This window comes from Neodiprion lecontei, chromosome 1, assembly GCF_021901455.1.
Source record: "Neodiprion lecontei isolate iyNeoLeco1 chromosome 1, iyNeoLeco1.1, whole genome shotgun sequence".
NCBI lineage: Eukaryota > Metazoa > Arthropoda > Insecta > Hymenoptera > Diprionidae > Neodiprion > Neodiprion lecontei.
In genome coordinates, this window is record NC_060260.1 from 3,907,181 (window position 1) to 3,927,235 (window position 20,055).

Sequence of the window (20,055 nt, forward strand, 5' to 3'; positions counted from 1 at the left end):
ACTTAAGCCAATTCGTTGTCTCGACGCAAAATCATTTCTAATTCCCATGACAGCAAAATTGATACGTTCAGTTTTTTTCCCGACCAAATTAAAAATTCCCCGACAATTCCAGATTTTAAACCAACACTTTCGAATACCCTGACATTTACAAGTCTTTCAGGTGTGTGGGCGCCCTGTAAATGTCGTATCGAAAGTACATTTTTACTAAAAAAAAATTCACGATTTTTCACGTCTGTTTTATTAAACGGTCATTTTCTCACGTGGAGAAAATTCGTGGCGCCGCGTTGATTGATATATAATCGATGATAAACCTAACGGGCAAATATCTGTTTGCTAAGGATTGCTATGATAGCTAAACTAGATAATAAATACACGAGAAGTACTCGGCGCGTGTTGTACGTGATGCGTAAAGTCTGGAGATGAATAGAAATCTGCATTCACACAAATCGACGCGTGATGCGGGAACTAGAAATCAAGCGAGCTTCTCTGTTCTCCTACATTCTATTCCTTACACATACAAGTAGGCACATGTAAAGGCATAGGAAAGCGTCGAAAACGACAAGTTTGGAATTCGCAACGCGCGGATGTATCTAATGATCGATTGCTCGCTGGCTGAGAACAATATACGCCATACGTATAATACTCGTAATTGCGACCCACTTTCGTACCTTTTCGTGTCAAATTGCTGCAACTAACGTGTGTTTCTTTCTCCTCGCCAGGTGCGGGATGGATATCTTATCCAAGTTGGGTGCGCCAATACTTAAGTGTGAATTATTATCGAAGCCGAGAAATGATTCGCATCTTTGTTTCTTTTTATATCAGTTATTTTTGGTTCCAATTATGAATCTGGTCACAATCGGTCTATACCAGTTTTCGATAATCGTAATGACGTACCGGTTTAAACCACATCTCGAAACTTGTACCGAGAAATTCTTGCGTTCTTCCCCCCCTCGCTTTTAAATTCAACATGTACTTTGAATTGTAATCGACACGCTGGCCAGACAATTGTTTGTGTTATATTCGAAGTTGAAACAACAATGTAAATATTTTACTGTTACTTGCTTAGTACCGCAGCCGACAACATCGTGAAGAAATGCACGCGCGTAGTCATCGTTCGTGTTCGACAACAAACCGACTCACGGTTTTATTACCTGCGTATATATTTCACCACAAATATTTTACGCGTATGCACACGGCACGTATTTGCGAGAAAAAATTTGCCAAAGTAATGGAAAGAGAAAAGTTACAAAAGCGCTAATTTGAAACAAAGATGGCCACCGTTAACACGCTTGAAATCCTATTTCGACCGTAAGATTATTTCCAGCGCTGAGCGATTAGCGAATGATATTCCATGCCGAACAGAATTATGGCAAGAATAGTCGAGTCCCAATTTCAACATCGTTAAAAATTGCGAATAACGTAAATCTGGCTGTACGTTGTTCCGTAACTTCTTCTCAAGTAAAATTCGATATCCGTAACTGCGCGCAGTAAGTCATTCGATATTGTGCAGTTAAGTTTTGATCATTTTTCAAATAACAGTAAGGTAACCGTACACTGTATCTGTACAAGTTGAAGAGTGACAGAATGATCGAGGGTTTCATGTATCCGACTCCTGGGGTAAAATCTTAGATTAGGATTTCAGAAGGTGCTTCGAGCGATATAAAAATGGATGATTTCAATTTGTCAAGTGAAGGGCAAATTGGCCAGCAACTCATGCGAACATGTGAGAACTCTAAAACGTCGAATCGACAAGTGAGAGTAACGGTTTGCGACAAATCTTGATCGAGAAACCTGTTTTCTTACGCAGATACTCGTATCTATAGATCACCCATATGTTTATTTTTGGACATTGTGCAATCTTACGTATAGATATACATATGTAATCGACTTTCGTTACAATCACCAAGGCTTACAATTAGCAAATTTTAAATGGACCAACCCGCGTTCACGAGCAATTTCATCAACCTGATTAACCCAGATCTGGAACCAGCAAACATCTCGTGAAATAAATCTAACGTTGCAGCACTCTTTTTTAACAGCTCATTGTCTCTAATTTTTTTTTTTGCGGTGTAGAAAAAAAAGATTAAGGAGAGGAAAAAAAAAAAGAAAGAAATATCGCGTCGTAATTCTTTGGTTTACCATTGTAAAATACGCGTACGTACGTGGAAGAAAGATAAAATGTATCAAACCGCGATCAGCCGCGTATACACAAATGTTAACCAGTGCTTGTTTAATGCATATAATATAATCGCGTTCATTTGTGTTTTGGTTCTAATATCAAATAAAAGTTGGTTTTAGCTTAGTCCCTCTAATGTACATCGCAACAGACATCAATCTCCTATAATCGCTGTAATTTTCGATAACATAACATACTCTGACTTTCAAAGCCTTCTAATGGAATGTCATAAATTGACAAGTAAAGAATCTTATCTTTTATCAGAAATACAAATAGCATTTATTTACTTGAATAATCTATCTGAGAGTATCTCTGAAGGCAACGCGTGTATGTAGGTGGGCGGAGATAAGGACGGTGTTTGAAGTGCATAACGGTTTTTTAAAGCACCATTATTAACTTCGCAGTAAATTGAATAACCCGATATACGTATATGCGTGTAAGTAACTCTATTCAATTGGCACAATTACATAATTTTCATCTAAATTTCATTTATATTTTTTGTTCCAATCGATAGATAGACAGATAAATGCAGAACATTTGTTTGCGTAACAAAGCTATGCGGTTTTATCTTGTTACTATCAACATGGCTTTCCAGCATTATCGTTTGAATGAACCTGAAAAATCATTTTCACTTCAAAGTCCCTAGCATGATACAAACTTATGCTGTATAAAATATTTCGTCAAATATAATTTACCCTGGATGAGACGGATGAATTAAGGACGTTAGGAACGCCCCTTACTTTTTCCTTTGTTTCCCTTTCCACGACCCTTTCCTTTCTTTTTACCCTGTCTTTTCTGCTTCTTTTCCATTATTAACCTGGCCTTCAATATCTGCTCTGGTTTCTTCAGCTCAGCTTTCCTCGCCTTTTCCTTTGTCTTTTGATTATGACGTGCCCAATGCGTATTGGATGTGGTTTGTACTGAAACAAGGAAAATACTTTAAATAAATCACAGAGCCTTGTAGTGAACATATTAGTATTGTACAAAGTAAGAATTCCGCAACATAATTTCTTACAAGCAATTACGTGTACTGCCGAATAATTATCAAATAGGCTCTTAATCACAGACTGATTTTGTAATGAAAACAGATTAAATTAACTGTGACAAAACTGTCTTTAGACATAACGATTCTGTTGATGCCTAATCAATCTGCAGTTATCATTATACCACGATGTTGGAATGTATGTACACCCAAGTATTATTGCTACACATTGCAACACAGTGGGAATGTGGACAAAAAATGGTATGATATTGCTTATTGATGAAGAGTTCAGGTCATTTCTGACGCTGATTTTTAAAGAATCAGAATATTGTAGAAGATTATTGTACCTAAACGAATTGATCATTGACCAGCAGCTACGAGTTTTACACATATTTATCATTTTTATGCATCGTACCTCCTCCATTTCGATCAATTACTTCGTAGTCATCTATTTCTGAATAAACATCACGATCTATTTTTAGACCCGCGGGAGTCTTTAATATTATACTATACATGTTTGGGGTACACTTAAACAATAAAACGACCATTCACTGTCCATTGGCATATCATTGAGTCGCTATGTTTGTCTGGGTTTAATAAAATCAGGAAAGCCAAAGGAAATCTATTCACGTATGTATATTTTAAGCACTCAAATCACTAAAAGATACACAAATGGCTCAAACCTTATTCCATTGCATGAATATCATGCACTCGATTCGGTGCATAGCTACATGGTGGAAAGGTGAGTGAATTATCTCAGAACGATGAATGCTGATAGGATAAGAGTGCTTTCGAAGTCGTTGTGAAAGAGAGCAATAATAACCACAGACATAACAAGTTTACCACAATTTAGATGGTACATATGGGCCACATGTATTTGGAGTGATAGTCAGATATACCCTAAGCCAATAAACAGAAGTCGAACGTTTACGTGACACAAATTTTAGTAGAAGGTATATATCGTGTGCGTAAAAAAACCTAGCGAAGCATGGAGAGAAACTAAATAAAAACGTATACAGCAAGTGAGAGCAAGGTCAGATCCAAAATATTTAACCCGGATTTAGAAAAAGTTATTTAGCTAAACCCAATAGCAGGAAACAACGAGGAAACCAATTACTTCAAGTGATATTGCCTCTTTTAATTGGTTAATTGAACAGAGACAAAAATCAATGCAGTCTTGGAGTGACAGACGGTACAACGATCTACTTCCTGCCATTAACTATGACCGAATCAGGGTACAGTTATTTTAACTCACGACAGAGGCACAGTGGGAATGCAAGGAAAAATAATGCCACAGTATAGCGACTTGTATACATATGTTTGGATTTTGATTTCAAAGATATAATTTAGAAGTTAACTCTTGTCATTACCTCACAGACGTTTTTTATAGGCTTACAAAAATATGGAAAACCAGTATTCAAGTCATTATGTGAAAAACGGGGAATGTTGTTGTGTCTATAAATTCAGAGAAAAATAGAAGTAATTAATAAATTGTAAACTCACGTTTTTGGAGTTTTTCAGGTTCCTCGTCATCGTCGTCATTGGCAGTGTCCACCTTTGATCTTTCTTTCCATTGTGAATAACGGTTTCCTTTATATGTAGCAGGGATCCATACACCTGATTCTGTGCGTATCTTGGCTGATTTTGTCTCCTGCAATGAAAATAAAGGAACCGCAATATTAGTAAACATTTATAAACGGTGTGTACATTTCAGCAACCACATCAAAATTGTACAAATAAATATGCTCAACGGATTGTGCACTTAAAACTAATGTAATTACCTTTTGAACAGTAACCATCTTCTTCTTTTTACGATCCCAACGTTTCAATTGTGTTTGAAGGCGGCGGGAATCTTCACTATCTGCAGTCAAATCCATTTGCAATCTTTCAGCTTCTACAGCAAAACTGTTTACTGCCAGGCTACAAATGAATTTGAAATAATTGAAATCATCAAGCATGACGAGAATGTAATCACTTGCAAATTCAGCGGCGCATCAATACTGTAGAGCTCTGAGCTAAAATTTACAGCCATTCAATGAAAAATATAATAAGGTATTTGGAAAATACACTTACCCAGCCTCGGTGTGTTTATCTGGAGCAGAGTAGGGGATATAAAATTCTTCGTCACGTGTTACTTTCTGTTTTTTTTTCTTCTTTTCCTTGTACAGATCGTCCATTTTCCTCTTTTTTGGAGTTATCACAGAACTAAACGTAGCACTAATTTCTTCCGCACTGCTAGGCACCAAATTTGACTTCTTTGCAAACTCTAGAGTAAAGTACAAGGATATGAGACGTAAGACCTTGTTAACTTTACCGAAAAATTTCGACTAAAAATTTACCTTCACTGGCTATCGCTTCTTGTTCTTCTTTTTCATCAATTTTTCTATGAAAGTTTGCAATGTTTTCTCTGTGAAAAGCTCGTTTGGCTTTCATTACCGTATAATCTACGGAGGACGGCTTTGTACCGATTTCAAATACCGTCTGAAAATAAATTTATCCCAAATTAATAATGACATTGTTATTAAATGTAAGAACGATAGTAAATCTCATATAATTTTAAAGGTTACACACTCCTTGTGGTCTGTAGTTCTTCATCCTGCAAAGCAAATCTGCAGCCGCAGGTGTCACATCACAATATTCCGGTATTACACCTGCCGATCCAATTTTTAGTTCTTTTACTCTCTTGACGCTATCAGCGGAAGATCCTGGCCTCGACCTGATATACTGCTGATATGCATTGCTACATACCTTTTTCATATTTTCCTGCAGAAAAAATGAAAATTTTCAGTAGCTCGTATTTATCATGAATTGAATAAGGATTTCTGTTCATGCAAAAATTGAATGATTTGAAAACTTACTATGTCCGAGCTATTTTCGTGCCAAAGGATTAATTCGGCTAGTTGTTCTTCCACCATGGATTGGGGCATCCTTCCTATAGCTCCTTCAGGAACATTGCCGATAGGTTTAGCAGGCATAATGTGTAACGGACGACCAAGAAATAGATGTAAATCTATCAAGTAAGAGTATTCATCTGGTCCTACAATACTGTAAGCCGTACCAGTGCGACCTGCTCTGGCGCAACGACCTGTTTGAGACCACAAAAATGTTAGTTATTTTCTCGGAGTCTAAGATAAGCAAATTGCAACCATATTCAGAATTACGTTACATTAAAATTACATGTAACATCTATAAATTTTTACTTACCAACTCTATGTACAAAAAGTTTGCTCTTGGAAGGAAAATTGAAATTAATCACATTGTCCAGCTGCGGTATATCAATACCGCGGGCAGCAACATCGGTTACTACCAAAACTTTTACTTTTCCAGTTTGAAACTTTGCTGCATTAATTTTTCGCGCAGACGGATCCAAGTTTGAGTATATGAAAGTGTTACTGATGTTTGCTTTATCTAATATCTGTAAAAATTTTAGACATTATTGCAAAATGGTTTTGTATGTAGAAGTAAAACAATAATGAAGAATAAGTAATTACCATGTGAATGTATTCAACGTGGTGTATGGTAGCTGCAAATACAACGGTTTGCGATTCAGGTTTGACAATATTCTTTAATAAGCACAAGAGAACAGCGAGTTTTTCTTCCGGCCGACTGGCGATGAAAGCAAGTTTCAACTCATCTGGTAATTTGCTTTCTACGTCCAATCGCAAGAGAACAGGATCGCTCAGTCCAGCTTTAGCAAATTCAACCAAAACTTTTGGTAATGTTGCAGAGAATAACAAAGTCTGCCGAGAAGTAGGGAGTCTGTTTACAATTTCGTGCAACTGTTCGCCAAAACCCATTTCAAATAGCCTGTAAAATATTTTTAAATTCAGTATCAATTCATTAAATCAATTATTTACAATTTACTCACCTGTCTGCTTCGTCAAAGACAATATATTCAATGTTGTTCAACTTGAGATCCATTTCGACGCAGATGTGAAGAAAACGGCCAGGTGTAGCAACAATTATGTCAGGATTTCCATGTAACGCACTGAACTGATTGTCCATGCTGTCTCCACCCAAAATCACTGCAGCTTTTAGTCCAGTAAAACGACCCAACTCCTTAATAAATTTTAATGTCTGAAGAGCTAGTTCTCGAGTTGGAGAAAGCACTATAGCTCTTGCGCCAGCTTTTGCTTGACGCATTTTAAGCTTCTCAAATAAAGGAATGAGAAAACAGGCCGTTTTCCCACTGCCAGTCCTCGCCATAGCTACAACATCCCGTCCTTCAAGAACTAAAGGAATCGTCTGTCGAAATAACACAATTTTTAATTAATAGAGATGAGAATAATAAAGTGAAAAATTTTGCAACTCACCTTCCGCTGAATGGGCGTTGGTATCTTGTACCCTCGTTTCTGAACACCTTTCAATATAGGAAAACTAAGACCCATAGCTTGAAATCCACCTGATCTTTTGCCACTCTTTTTCTTAGTGACCCTAAGCTGTCCATCATCATCGTCATTGTCAATATCATCTGGATCGGCAAAGCCAATAATTTCGTCTTCAGGCATTCTAAAAATAAATGTGGTAGTTGATTAAAATCGTACAAAGTAGTATGAAATTTTAGTGAATCAGAAAAATTCATCAACAATACAACCAAATATATTCTTTAGAAACAGAGACAAATCGACTACTGACGTTATTGTCGATCAAAAACTATTGGTGGCCATAACCTCTACTTGTGAAAAGTATTCGCTGACGTAGGAAGATTTGATTGATCGTAGGTTACTACATTTACTCAATCGCTTAATTACGTATATATTTATTGTTTATTAAATGCATTCTTGATTACTGTCAGCATGTTATTACTTACTTTTGAACACAGGCTGTATATTCTCACGTGGATACGGCATGTATTGCAGTACAGAAGTGGTCGAAGCAGAAGTCCATCAAGACTTGACGCAAGACACGACGGCGAAAACGCAAAGCCATTGGTATACTTTGGTATATACTGCGCACTACGGCTCAATGGATAATACAGAACGTGATTGCCATAGCGACGTGCCGCTGTGGTGGTCATAACGAAATAATTTATAAATATACATATTACGAATGATATTATTGCAAGAATGATTAAGAACGAAATAGACTGTGAAATTTTCATGGGTTATCGTTGTACAAGCGCGTCTCCATACGCGACAAGTAAACCAATCGTATCATTCTTACACAATAATACTCGATACGCCTAAACGATTAATCTTGGTAACAGAAGTTACGTCGGAAATACTTGGGATGCATCAGAAATGCGAACTGTAGTAATTCCGACGAAACTTTTATTTATCAACATCGAAATAAATTTCGGGTACAAACCTCATAATTGTGAAAAAAAAAACTCTTAATAAATTCTGCAAGTACCGGATTGGGATGTGCCACGAAAAGTTGCTGATCTTTATTATATTATCGTCGATTCACGAAATCGTAGCAGAAATGGCTTCAGATTCTGTTAAAAAAAATTTCATCTAAAATAAAGATGATTTGATTGTCTGGAACAGAAAAGAGATTTAATTAGCTGAAACAGACAAAAGATTTGATTAGCTTAAACAGATTTGGTTAGCTGGAATAAATGATGTTTGGTTAGCTGAAACAGACATAAAGTTTAATTGTCTGAAACAGAAAAAAGGTTTGATTAGCCAAAACAGAAAACGAACTGATAAGCTGAAATAGACAAATGATTCGATTAACTGAAACAAACAAGATATTTGATTAGCTGAAACAAACAAAAGGTTTGGTTGGCTGAAACAGACAAATTATTTGATTTGCTGAAACAGACAAGAGGTTTGATTGGCTGAAACAGATAAAAGGTTCCATTATCTGAAACAGATGAAGTTACGATTAGCAAAATATGACAAAAGTACATGCACCGACAAATACTCTGTCGAGCCCAACGTCAACTTTGCGAAAACAGTCTTCTACTCTATCATTTCTATGACTGAAGAAAATATTATACATTCTTTCAATCAAAATCAATTTTCTACCTGGAACTGTTGAAATAAAAATGTTGTTTCAGTGAAGACTCAATATTTGTCGGTAAACTTGTATAAAAAATTATTCCCTTGCCCTGAAACAAAAGCCAAGACGTACGTTAAAGAAAAAAAAAAAAAAAATAATACTTTTGTACACCTCTGGTATGTTTTATACATACTTACGACAAAATTCTTTATTATCACTATACACTCCGCGCCTTTTATCCGCGTGAATTGGCCACCTGCCTGACAATGCCGCGCCTTCTCTCAGAACCAAAAAGTATCATGTCAACGCGCAAATGACGCGTCCGATTCCCGTGATTAATCTACGCGCAAAAAGGCGCGACTGATTAACCTGTCGAAAAACCTTAAATATCTAGGACTTGTCGCAAAATTCTGTAGAAACCCAATCCGCATCTGCGTCTTTTTGAATCCGACACATTGCGATGCGAATTGTTCTTCTGAGATACGAGTCAAGTCCGGGAGGGAGGTTGGAGGACATGCATTATTGTGTGGCGTGACGGTCGGCGGTCCTCTTCGACGCGAAGTCTTCGAGCTCAGTATCTCTCCCCATCCAGCGTACCACGGAACGCGATGGATGGTCCAGAGATGCGTTTTGCCCATTCAGACGATCACAGAGATCAATTGAATCAAATAGTTATCGATAATGACTGAGTAATCAAATTGAATAACTACTGGAAAATGATTGCAGAGCGACAAGAAATGGGTAATTGAACCTCGTTAAAATTTGAAAGCTCACTAATAAAACTCTTATACATAATCTTTCACATGCTTCTAGAGGACAATCACTGTGATCATTTGACGCTATGGATTACAAAAGTTAGTAACATCGCAGTACATCGCGACCTTCCTACCCTCGCCTGATTCCCAAAGGAACCACCCAACGGAAATGTTTAAAAGAGATTCACACGCACATCCACATTAAACCCCGCGACGGATCCCAAAACGACCACCTACCTACCCGATTACCTATATTCGCTCTATGCGATTCTCCATTCTTTCCAACACACATCATTCTTTCTCATTTGCGCCGTGGTCACTGTGACTTACTGTTTCGTTGGTTACCTGTCGGGAGCAAAATGTTTTTGCACCGTAGTCAGCAAAAGTACTATTATAGTGAATGCTGGCTGACTATCGGTACATCAACCTTTTGTAAGACGGATTAAAAACATCCTGTATGCCAATCAGCATTTTTCTAAGCGAGCTAAACCTATATTTTTACGACAGTTGCAGAGTATTAAAAAATTGGAAATGATTCAAAATATATCGTGCAAGTTGAATATGTTACATTCTGCCAGACTTTAAAATGTTATTGAATAAACTATCATTGGAATATGTTTAAGCCTCAGGTGTATCCACCACTTAAACGACGTCATTTGAAAATTCAAACACAGGTAGGTACTTATATCTGTAGCTAAACATACATGTTTTCGCGAACACCGAGTAAGTGATGGTAACCTGCCGCGATGCTCATTCCACTTTCAGCAACGTGCAAAATTTCTAACATTGAGTCACTATGGTAGAATAGGTCTACTGCACAAAAAGAAAAAACGATTCAACTTGAAGTCAAGCATCGTTGCGATCATGAATGAGCCTATCCATGCATCTAAGAAATCGTAGATTCGTGTAACAGTGTTACCGCCACGCCACGGGATGGAGGAGTCCCAGGGAAATACCCGTAACCTAACACATGCAAACTCACCAACGTTGCTGAGTAATGGAGAAGTTACTCGGATGTCTCTGCTTAACTCTGAAAAAGCGAAAAAGGAAGCTCGAATTAGTTTAGCAAACTGGTTTATTAGTTCTCAGATAAATTGTTGTTGTTGTCTATTTTTATATGTATTCAACACATGCTACGCAATGACAAAACTTAGGTTTCAAATGTACCATACTGAATTATCAAACAATAATTAAAATAAATTTTCTCACCTCCTCCGGGTTGCTCCACACTTTGCATGTATGTGTAGTAGTTCTTGTAGCATCTCAGGTTGTATGGTGGTTGCACACACTTTTCACACTGCAATAAGAATATGATAAAATGTTACTCGCACAATGTACTTGGATCAGATTTCATGTCACTACAAATTGTCTGTGTCAAAATAAGTTATTTGCATGATATTTCAGTGATTTCTGATTCATTTCTAAATGATCTGCAGAAATAAATACTAGGGGTCTAACAAAACAAGAACAGATATTGAAAAAATGCCTAAAATTAGTGACCAGCTAAAAGTATTTTCTGTCAAAAGGGACATGGTAATTAAAAATCATATCGAATATGTACCTTTCACTTCTATTCACTGCCTAGCATGTGGTTTCATTTTTAGTTTCTTGTCAGATATCGATTGATTGGGTTACATTATTTGGATCATCACTTAATGTGGTCGATAGTGCTACAATGTAGTGTGCCCCTGTAAACACATAAGAAATAACATTTTATTAGTATTTGTTTTGCAGAAATAAGATATAAGGCGTTGAAAAATTACTATTATTTTTTTTAACATAATGAAAAATTGAAAACCTATTAATTTCAATTGACTGACAAATCTTTTGAATTTAAAATAACCCAAAAGTATAATCTAGAATGATTTCAAATGTGTACCTGTTCTCTAGTCTTCTACAAAATTACGACCTGTTCAGCTTCTGCATTTAGTTTTCCAACATTGTATTACTGGGTCACTTGCGAATATTCGCAAACCTCTATCATTTTTACAGTAGCTCAATTCTGTAATCGAGTGAAAAATTTTATCAATATTTGATCTAATTCAGCAAACCATTTACTCAATGTTTGAACACGTGTAATTTTGGTTTTATGCCAAGATTTGGAAAGTTATATCACTCACATAAACAAATGCGAAATGATTGGGATTGTTTTATACCTGTTGTTTATATGCAATAAATTCGTCAGTTCCGTCACTCAGTGATGTATTCCACGATTTATTTCACAGGACCTTTCAATCTATGTAATCACTAACGCCAATCAACGTTGTTGCAGTTTCTTTCTGCAATCAGATAAGATAACACAATATTTTGTTAGTACTTAATGTAACTTTATTAACAATTTCAACAGTATTCAAAATTCCCCATAGTTGTCCAAAATATGACAGGTATGAGGAATCAATAACAGTTGACGATTTAGACTCACTCGAAATTTCGAAACGATTAGCGAAACGATTAGGAACACCGTGATGCGTTAACTTTTTTTCACACGTTAATAAAGGATTACGAAATCGAGGATTCCTCTACCGAGCGATCTCTGGAAGACAAATTCGGAAAGAGATGCAACCGCTTACAGTATTTTGTTACGTGCGAAACAACGCCAAAATCAACTACGCATTTCACAAACGTAGGTCCGCGTGAGAGACGCGATCCGCGATCCGCGAACCGATATTGAAAACATAACTCGCTCGAAGGTCACCTTCCACAAGGTCTGTTCTTCCAGAATGTTAGAAACAAAACCACAACGGAAGATTATTGGAGCATTTTATTGTGACAAAGCGCTTGTGACTAGTCAAAAATCTGCCCGAGAGGCAATTTTAATCTGTTGATAATCTCTTGAGCAAGCTTCGGAAAGCTGAGATCAATTACACTCGATTTCAAACCCGTTCACACATTTTGTGTTGGAGCTGGTTGCCTAAACAGACTGAGTTAACTAGCTAACGATGCAATTACGCACTTACCGAAGGTCGGCCACACAAACAATAACAAACGACACCCGACGCGGAGACAATCGACAACCGCAATTGCCGAAGCCTGAAGTTGCACTATAGAGTGAAAATTTCAAACACGAAACTAACCTTCGATGTCGCATGCTGCTTTTATTTCAATAACAAATGACACCCGACGCGGAGACAATCGTCAACCGTAATCGCTAAAGCCTGAAGTTGCACTATAGAATGAAAATTTCAAACACGAAACTCACCTTCGATGTCGCATGCTGCTTTTATTTCAGTAACTTGGTTCTTTCGTGGGCCAGACACTGCACACCGTCCGTATATTATTCGCAATGAGTTTCGTGGGAAGGCACTGACCGAATGACGTTGCACAGCCTTTTTTTCGAACCATAATGTATCGGTGCTTGGCCACGTCCCGGATAAAAGGCCTGCACATGCCGATCTGAATTTTCGACTTACGACTCCCGTGGTTCCACTACGACGGCTCGGAAGCGAATGACGCCGCGCTATGCTCGGAAACAAGTCTTAACCGGTCGCCATGCGAGTTGCGCAGAACGTTCAAATAATTGCCGTTGCAAACGACGTCAGGCGTCGATTGAAATTTTCTCGCGACTTTTGACGAAACAAAATATGCGTTTACGCTTTTTCACGCACAGCAATCAATTGAATGCAGCAGTAGGAAAAATGCTCTGATCGGTCAATGACTCTGGTGTTAACTTCAACACCTCTCTTTAAATAAAAAGTGCTTTTCGAAGTAAAGTCCACGGAATGGAATACAAACCTACTTTCTACAGCAATTGTTTTTGCTGCTAACAGCAGAAGCACAGTCTTTAAAGGGAAAATGAAAAAAAAACCACCAACAGTCTCTTTTCAATGTATAAACATAGAACTGAAACTAATATGATAATATTGCTGGGTACGCATCTGTACAGCACTATTTATATGAATGTAGATTTGTAGATAGTCTGATTTGAATGTGAAGATTTTATAATAACTGTGTATGCATTTACCGTCCAAATGCCTTGAAAATTCATTCCAAAAACCCATTTTCTGTCAAAGAACGCTAACAAATCAAGATTACAAAAAACACGCATTTATGCTCTCGAATTTGCGTTGATACAACATTAGCGAGTTTTAATTTTTATTTACTTCACCGTAGCAATCATGAATTACATGAGAAATATATTTATTTCCCAAGTATCTCGTTTAAAATTATTGGCCGGTGATTTAGATCTACTCAAACATTATACGTGACATTATATTTCGGAGATATCCCAGAAAAATTCACGATTCTTTCGCGTGTTGAGTACTTTAAGCATGTGCTACATTCGATTTTTTTAGAGCATCAAATTTCCTATAAGACCTGATTTTGTCATACTTATGAAGTAGCTCGTTATCCCATCACAAAATTCCAAATTTCAAAAAAAAATTTTCCCATGTTATTTAAATGGGAAATAGAAAATTACAAATCGCCACCTCTAAATATTAATATTAAGAGCTTATATTTTCACACGGTCATTTTCTAGAGATACTCTGACGATTTTTAAATGTTCTTTGAAAAAAAAAAAATAGTCGGTTTTTTTGGGACACTCTAATATACACATGTTTAAAACTAGATTTTTACAATAAACACAGAGGTTTTAGTATATTCACATACGGATTTCTGTGTATAGGTATACTTGAACTAAAATATCCTTCTCCCTAATACGGAGTTGTTCGTAATTCGCATTTGTTCTTGTAACCCAATGTCCTACATACGATGGCAAAAATCTAGATCCAACTTAACTGAGTCTCAAAGCCCTGTTGACATAAGAGCAGCTATTCGATAGAAATTATAGTTTATAGTTTACACAGCCCATTGCAAGATATTTCATTATAAATACATATGTTTCAATGTATTTAGGAATAATTTATCAAATATACACAGGTCATGTGCAAATAATAAATGAATTCGACCGCAGTTTGATGTATTCATTAAAGCTTCAACAATAAACTTTCAGCTTTGTTACTTCTTCTATTTTATAATGGATAATCAAAAACATTTCCGACTGTTCGTACTGTGGAAGCATGGTGATTAAACCAAATGTAGCAAAAGATTAGAAACAGTGTATGAAGAGTACGGGTATTTTTCTAATAATGCAAACACGTGCCGCTAGCTTAGTTTTGACATATCTAGAATACCACGCCTTGCGAATTAGCTTTCCAGACAGAGATGAATGATGAATTTTAAGGACTGCATTATCGTTGTTGAATACTCTATGCCTCATGGGAAACGAAAATCTGTAACGATAAAATTGATGCACCGGATCATCGTCGACTTTAACTTTTGAAATGTCCTACCATTTCCGAACACCTCCAACCATCCTTTTTACCTATATTACTAGATTAGCTATGATTTGAAAAGAGAAGAATTATTCATTTCGATATGGGATTCTATTCGATACGCGCTCAATGTATTCCATAACATTAGTATTCATAATTATTCCAACAACTTTTCATTTGCTCTCTCGATCTTGAATTTTCGTAGGCATATAATCGAAACGCTGTTCTAGCTAGTCGAAAGTGAAGTATCTACGTTGGGTAGAGAAGCAGAATTGTTTTTCGAAAAGTATTCGGATGGAAAAAAATTCAGAGTAACTGTAATACATCACGGATGCACTAATTTTGAACGAGCTGAAATGGATTCTCCGTATATGAGACAGTATTTAAAGCAGCGTAGTGATTTAAAGACCTAAAAAGGTGATAGGGAGAGAAAGAACGAAGCTTCTTAACACTTCGAGTGTATTTTAACACACATTTGAAAGATACGAGCAAAATTTTTCATCATCCAACTGTCGCAGAACGGCAGCGTTATCAGCTGACCCGTTAACTGAAGGATATCTCTTCAGTCAACGGCTGACCATCGAAGGGTCTGGCCGCTTGAGTCTGGAATCGGCAGGAGATATAAGGTGTGTATTTCTTGTATGAAATGTGAAAACTAAAATCATTATACATCATATCATATCATCATACATCGTACATTATACATCATACATCATACATCGTACATCATACATCATCATACATAGTATTAAAGTTCGAAACCAAAGTTTGAATTTTCGGATGTTCGGAAAGTGACGTCACCAATCTAAAATCGGCTAGCCGAGTTCCTCAGTCTGGTAACAACCGCGCAGTAGAGCGGACGGTTGAGAGTCGCGCTCCGCAAACTTCGAGTACCGGGTTCTCAACCTCCCGGATCCTGCGCTTCGGGTCCGCTACGTATTTCGAGTACCGGGTTCTCAACCTCCCGGATCCCGCGCTTCGGGTCCGCTACGCGGTGAAACTCGACTTCCAGGATAAGCGGTCCGTGGTTCCTGGTTCATGTTTACAATAAATTATTTCAATTCGTTTTTCGCGCAACCCCAAATTCGGTAGCTGTCAGTCCGCTAATAAAATTTCTCGACTTCCAGGATCAGCGCTCCGTGGTTCCTGGTTCATGTTTACAATAAATTATTTCAATTCGTTTTTCGCGCAACCCCAAATTCGGTAGCTGTCGGTGCGCTAATAAAATTTCTCGACTTCCAGGATCAGCGCTCCGTGGTTCCTGGTTCATGTTTACAATAAATTGTTTCAATTCGTTTTTCGCGCAACCCCAAATTCGGCCGCTGTCAGTCCGCTAATAAGATTTCTCGACTTCCAGGATAAGCGCTCCGTGGTTCCTGGTTCATGTTTACAATAAATTATTTCAATTCGTTTTTCGCGCAACCCCAAATTCAGTAGCTGTCGGTGCGCTGATAAAATTTCTCGACTTCCAGGATAAGCGCTCCGTGGTTCCTGGTTCATGTTTACAATAAATTGTTTCAATTCGTTTTTCGCGCAACCCCAAATTCGGCAGCTGTCAGTCCGCTAATAAGATTTCTCGACTTCCAGGATAAGCGCTCCGTGGTTCCTGGTTCATGTTTACAATAAATTATTTCAATTCGTTTTTCGCGCAACCCCAAATTCAGTAGCTGTCGGTGCGCTAATAAAATTTCTCGACTTCCAGGATCAGCGCTCCGTGGTTCCTGGTTCATGTTTACAATAAATTGTTTCAATTCGTTTTTCGCGCAACCCCAAATTCGGCCGCTGTCAGTCCGCTAATAAGATTTCTCGACTTCCAGGATAAGCGCTCCGTGGTTCCTGGTTCATGTTTACAATAAATTATTTCAATTCGTTTTTCGCGCAACCCCAAATTCGGTAGTTGTCAGTCCGCTAATAAAATTTTTCGACTTCCAGGATAAGCGCTCCGTGGTTCCTGGTTCATGTTTACAATAAATTGTTTCAATTCGTTTTTCGCGCAACCCCAAATTCGGCAGCTGTCAGTCCGCTAATAAGATTTCTCGACTTCCAGGATAAGCGCTCCGTGGTTCCTGGTTCATGTTTACAATAAATTATTTCAATTCGTTTTTCGCGCAACCCCAAATTCAGTAGCTGTCGGTGCGCTAATAAGATTTCTCGACTTCCAGGATCAGCGCTCCGTGGTTCCTGGTTCATGTTTACAATAAATTATTTCAATTCGTTTTTCGCGCAACCCCAAATTCGGTAGCTGTCAGTCCGCTAATAACATTTCTCGACTTCCAGGATAAGCGCTCCGTGGTTTCTGGTTCATGTTTACAATAAATTATTTCAATTCGTTTTTCGCGCAACCCCAAATTCGGTAGCTGTCAGTTCGCTAATAAAATTTCTCGACTTCCAGGATAAGCGCTCCGTGGTTCCTGGTTCATGTTTACAATAAATTATTTCAATTCGTTTTTCGCGCAACCCCAAATTCAGTAGCTGTCGGTGCGCTAATAAAATTTCTCGACTTCCAGGATAAGCGCTCCGTGGTTCCTGGTTCATGTTTACAATAAATTATTTCAATTCGTTTTTCGCGTAACCCCAAATTCGGTAGCTGTCAGTCCGCTAATAAGATTTCTCGACTTCCAGGATAAGCGCTCCGTGGTTCCTGGTTCATGTTTACAATAAATTATTTCAATTCGTTTTTCGCGCAACCCCAAATTCAGTAGCTGTCGGTGCGCTAATAAAATTTCTCGACTTCCAGGATAAGCGCTCCGTGGTTCCTGGTTCATGTTTACAATAAATTATTTCAATTCGTTTTTCGCGCAACCCCAAATTCAGTAGCTGTCGGTGCGCTAATAAAATTTCTCGACTTCCAGGATAAGCGCTCCGTGGTTCCTGGTTCATGTTTACAATAAATTATTTCAATTCGTTTTTCGCGCAACCCCAAATTCGGTAGCTGTCAGTTCGCTAATAAAATTTCTCGACTTCCAGGATAAGCGCTCCGTGGTTCCTAGTTCATGTTTACAATAAATTATTTCAATTCGTTTTTCGCGCAACCCCAAATTCGGTAGCTGTCAGTCCGCTAATAAGATTTCTCGACTTCCAGGATAAGCGCTCCGTGGTTCCTGGTTCATGTTTACAATAAATTGTTTCAATTCGTTTTTCGCGCAACCCCAAATTCGGCAGCTGTCAGTTCGCTAATAAAATTTCTCGACTTCCAGGATAAGCGCTCCGTGGTTCCTGGTTCATGTTTACAATAAATTATTTCAATTCGTTTTTCGCGCAACCCCAAATTCGGTAGTTGTCAGTCCGCTAATAAAATTTTTCGATTTCCAGGATAAGCGCTCCGTGGTTCCTGGTTCATGTTTACAATAAATTGTTTCAATTCGTTTTTCGCGCAACCCCAAATTCGGCAGCTGTCAGTCCGCTAATAAGATTTCTCGACTTCCAGGATCAGCGCTCCGTGGTTCCTGGTTCATGTTTACAATAAATTATTTCAATTCGTTTTTCGCGCAACCCCAAATTCGGTAGTTGTCAGTCCGCTAATAAAATTTTTCGACTTCCAGGATAAGCGCTCCGTGGTTCCTGGTTCATGTTTACAATAAATTATTTCAATTCGTTTTTCGCGCAACCCCAAATTCAGTAGCTGTCGGTGCGCTAATAAGATTTCTCGACTTCCAGGATCAGCGCTCCGTGGTTCCTGGTTCATGTTTACAATAAATTATTTCAATTCGTTTTTCGCGCAACCCCAAATTCGGTAGCTGTCAGTCCGCTAATAACATTTCTCGACTTCCAGGATAAGCGCTCCGTGGTTTCTGGTTCATGTTTACAATAAATTATTTCAATTCGTTTTTCGCGCAACCCCAAATTCGGTAGCTGTCAGTTCGCTAATAAAATTTCTCGACTTCCAGGATAAGCGCTCCGTGGTTCCTGGTTCATGTTTACAATAAATTATTTCAATTCGTTTTTCGCGCAACCCCAAATTCAGTAGCTGTCGGTGCGCTAATAAAATTTCTCGACTTCCAGGATAAGCGCTCCGTGGTTCCTGGTTCATGTTTACAATAAATTATTTCAATTCGTTTTTCGCGTAACCCCAAATTCGGTAGCTGTCAGTCCGCTAATAAGATTTCTCGACTTCCAGGATAAGCGCTCCGTGGTTCCTGGTTCATGTTTACAATAAATTATTTCAATTCGTTTTTCGCGCAACCCCAAATTCAGTAGCTGTCGGTGCGCTAATAAAATTTCTCGACTTCCAGGATAAGCGCTCCGTGGTTCCTGGTTCATGTTTACAATAAATTATTTCAATTCGTTTTTCGCGCAACCCCAAATTCAGTAGCTGTCGGTGCGCTAATAAAATTTCTCGACTTCCAGGATAAGCGCTCCGTGGTTCCTGGTTCATGTTTACAATAAATTATTTCAATTCGTTTTTCGCGCAACCCCAAATTCGGTAGCTGTCAGTTCGCTAATAAAATTTCTCGACTTCCAGGATAAGCGCTCCGTGGTTCCTAGTTCATGTTTACAATAAATTATTTCAATTCGTTTTTCGCGCAACCCCAAATTCGGTAGCTGTCAGTCCGCTAATAAGATTTCTCGACTTCCAGGATAAGCGCTCCGTGGTTCCTGGTTCATGTTTACAATAAATTGTTTCAATTCGTTTTTCGCGCAACCCCAAATTCGGCAGCTGTCAGTTCGCTAATAAAATTTCTCGACTTCCAGGATAAGCGCTCCGTGGTTCCTGGTTCATGTTTACAATAAATTATTTCAATTCGTTTTTCGCGCAACCCCAAATTCGGTAGTTGTCAGTCCGCTAATAAAATTTTTCGATTTCCAGGATAAGCGCTCCGTGGTTCCTGGTTCATGTTTACAATAAATTGTTTCAATTCGTTTTTCGCGCAACCCCAAATTCGGCAGCTGTCAGTCCGCTAATAAGATTTCTCGACTTCCAGG

At 38.1% G+C, this 20,055-nt stretch overlaps 1 protein-coding gene and 1 long non-coding RNA gene across 3 annotated transcripts; both read right to left on the reverse strand.

The window, feature by feature from the left end:
* Positions 1–2,605: 2,605 nt before the first annotated feature.
* Positions 2,606–8,114, reverse strand: LOC107218813 (ATP-dependent RNA helicase DDX54). 2 transcript variants are annotated; one of them, XM_015656832.2, is made up of 13 exons: positions 7,969–8,114; positions 7,472–7,667; positions 7,027–7,403; positions 6,650–6,965; positions 6,363–6,573; positions 6,017–6,243; positions 5,730–5,921; positions 5,498–5,639; positions 5,232–5,424; positions 4,940–5,078; positions 4,662–4,809; positions 2,872–3,096; positions 2,606–2,790 (listed from the first exon to the last, which is right to left on the reverse strand). In XM_015656832.2, the coding sequence occupies exons 2-12, from the start codon at positions 7,664–7,666 to the stop codon at positions 2,900–2,902; spliced, it is 2,337 nt and encodes a 778-aa protein (XP_015512318.2). In that variant the 5' UTR covers position 7,667; positions 7,969–8,114; the 3' UTR covers positions 2,606–2,790; positions 2,872–2,899. The 2 variants fall into 2 exon arrangements, with proteins under 2 accessions (XP_015512318.2, XP_046585788.1); XM_046729832.1 differs by having other exon boundaries at positions 2,606–3,096.
* Positions 8,115–10,582: 2,468 nt separating this feature from the next.
* On the reverse strand, positions 10,583–11,826 carry LOC124294466. The gene is made up of 4 exons (XR_006904336.1): positions 11,739–11,826; positions 11,421–11,547; positions 11,069–11,156; positions 10,583–10,889 (listed from the first exon to the last, which is right to left on the reverse strand). It is a non-coding gene; the product is annotated as an uncharacterized LOC124294466 (long non-coding RNA).
* Between the last annotated feature and the right edge of the window lie 8,229 nt (positions 11,827–20,055).

Bases quoted from the DNA above. Each gene is read 5' to 3' on its own strand.
- LOC107218813 (XM_015656832.2), bottom strand. From the start codon at position 7,666: ATGCCTGAAGACGAAATTATTGGCTTTGCCGATCCAGATGATATTGAC. The intron at 5,922-6,016 runs GTAAGTTTTCAA...TTTTTTCTGCAG, and splicing joins ACGAAAATAGCTCGGACATA to GAAAATATGAAAAAGGTATG. The intron at 4,810-4,939 runs GTAATTACATTA...TTTTCATTGCAG, and splicing joins AGATGGTTACTGTTCAAAAG to GAGACAAAATCAGCCAAGAT.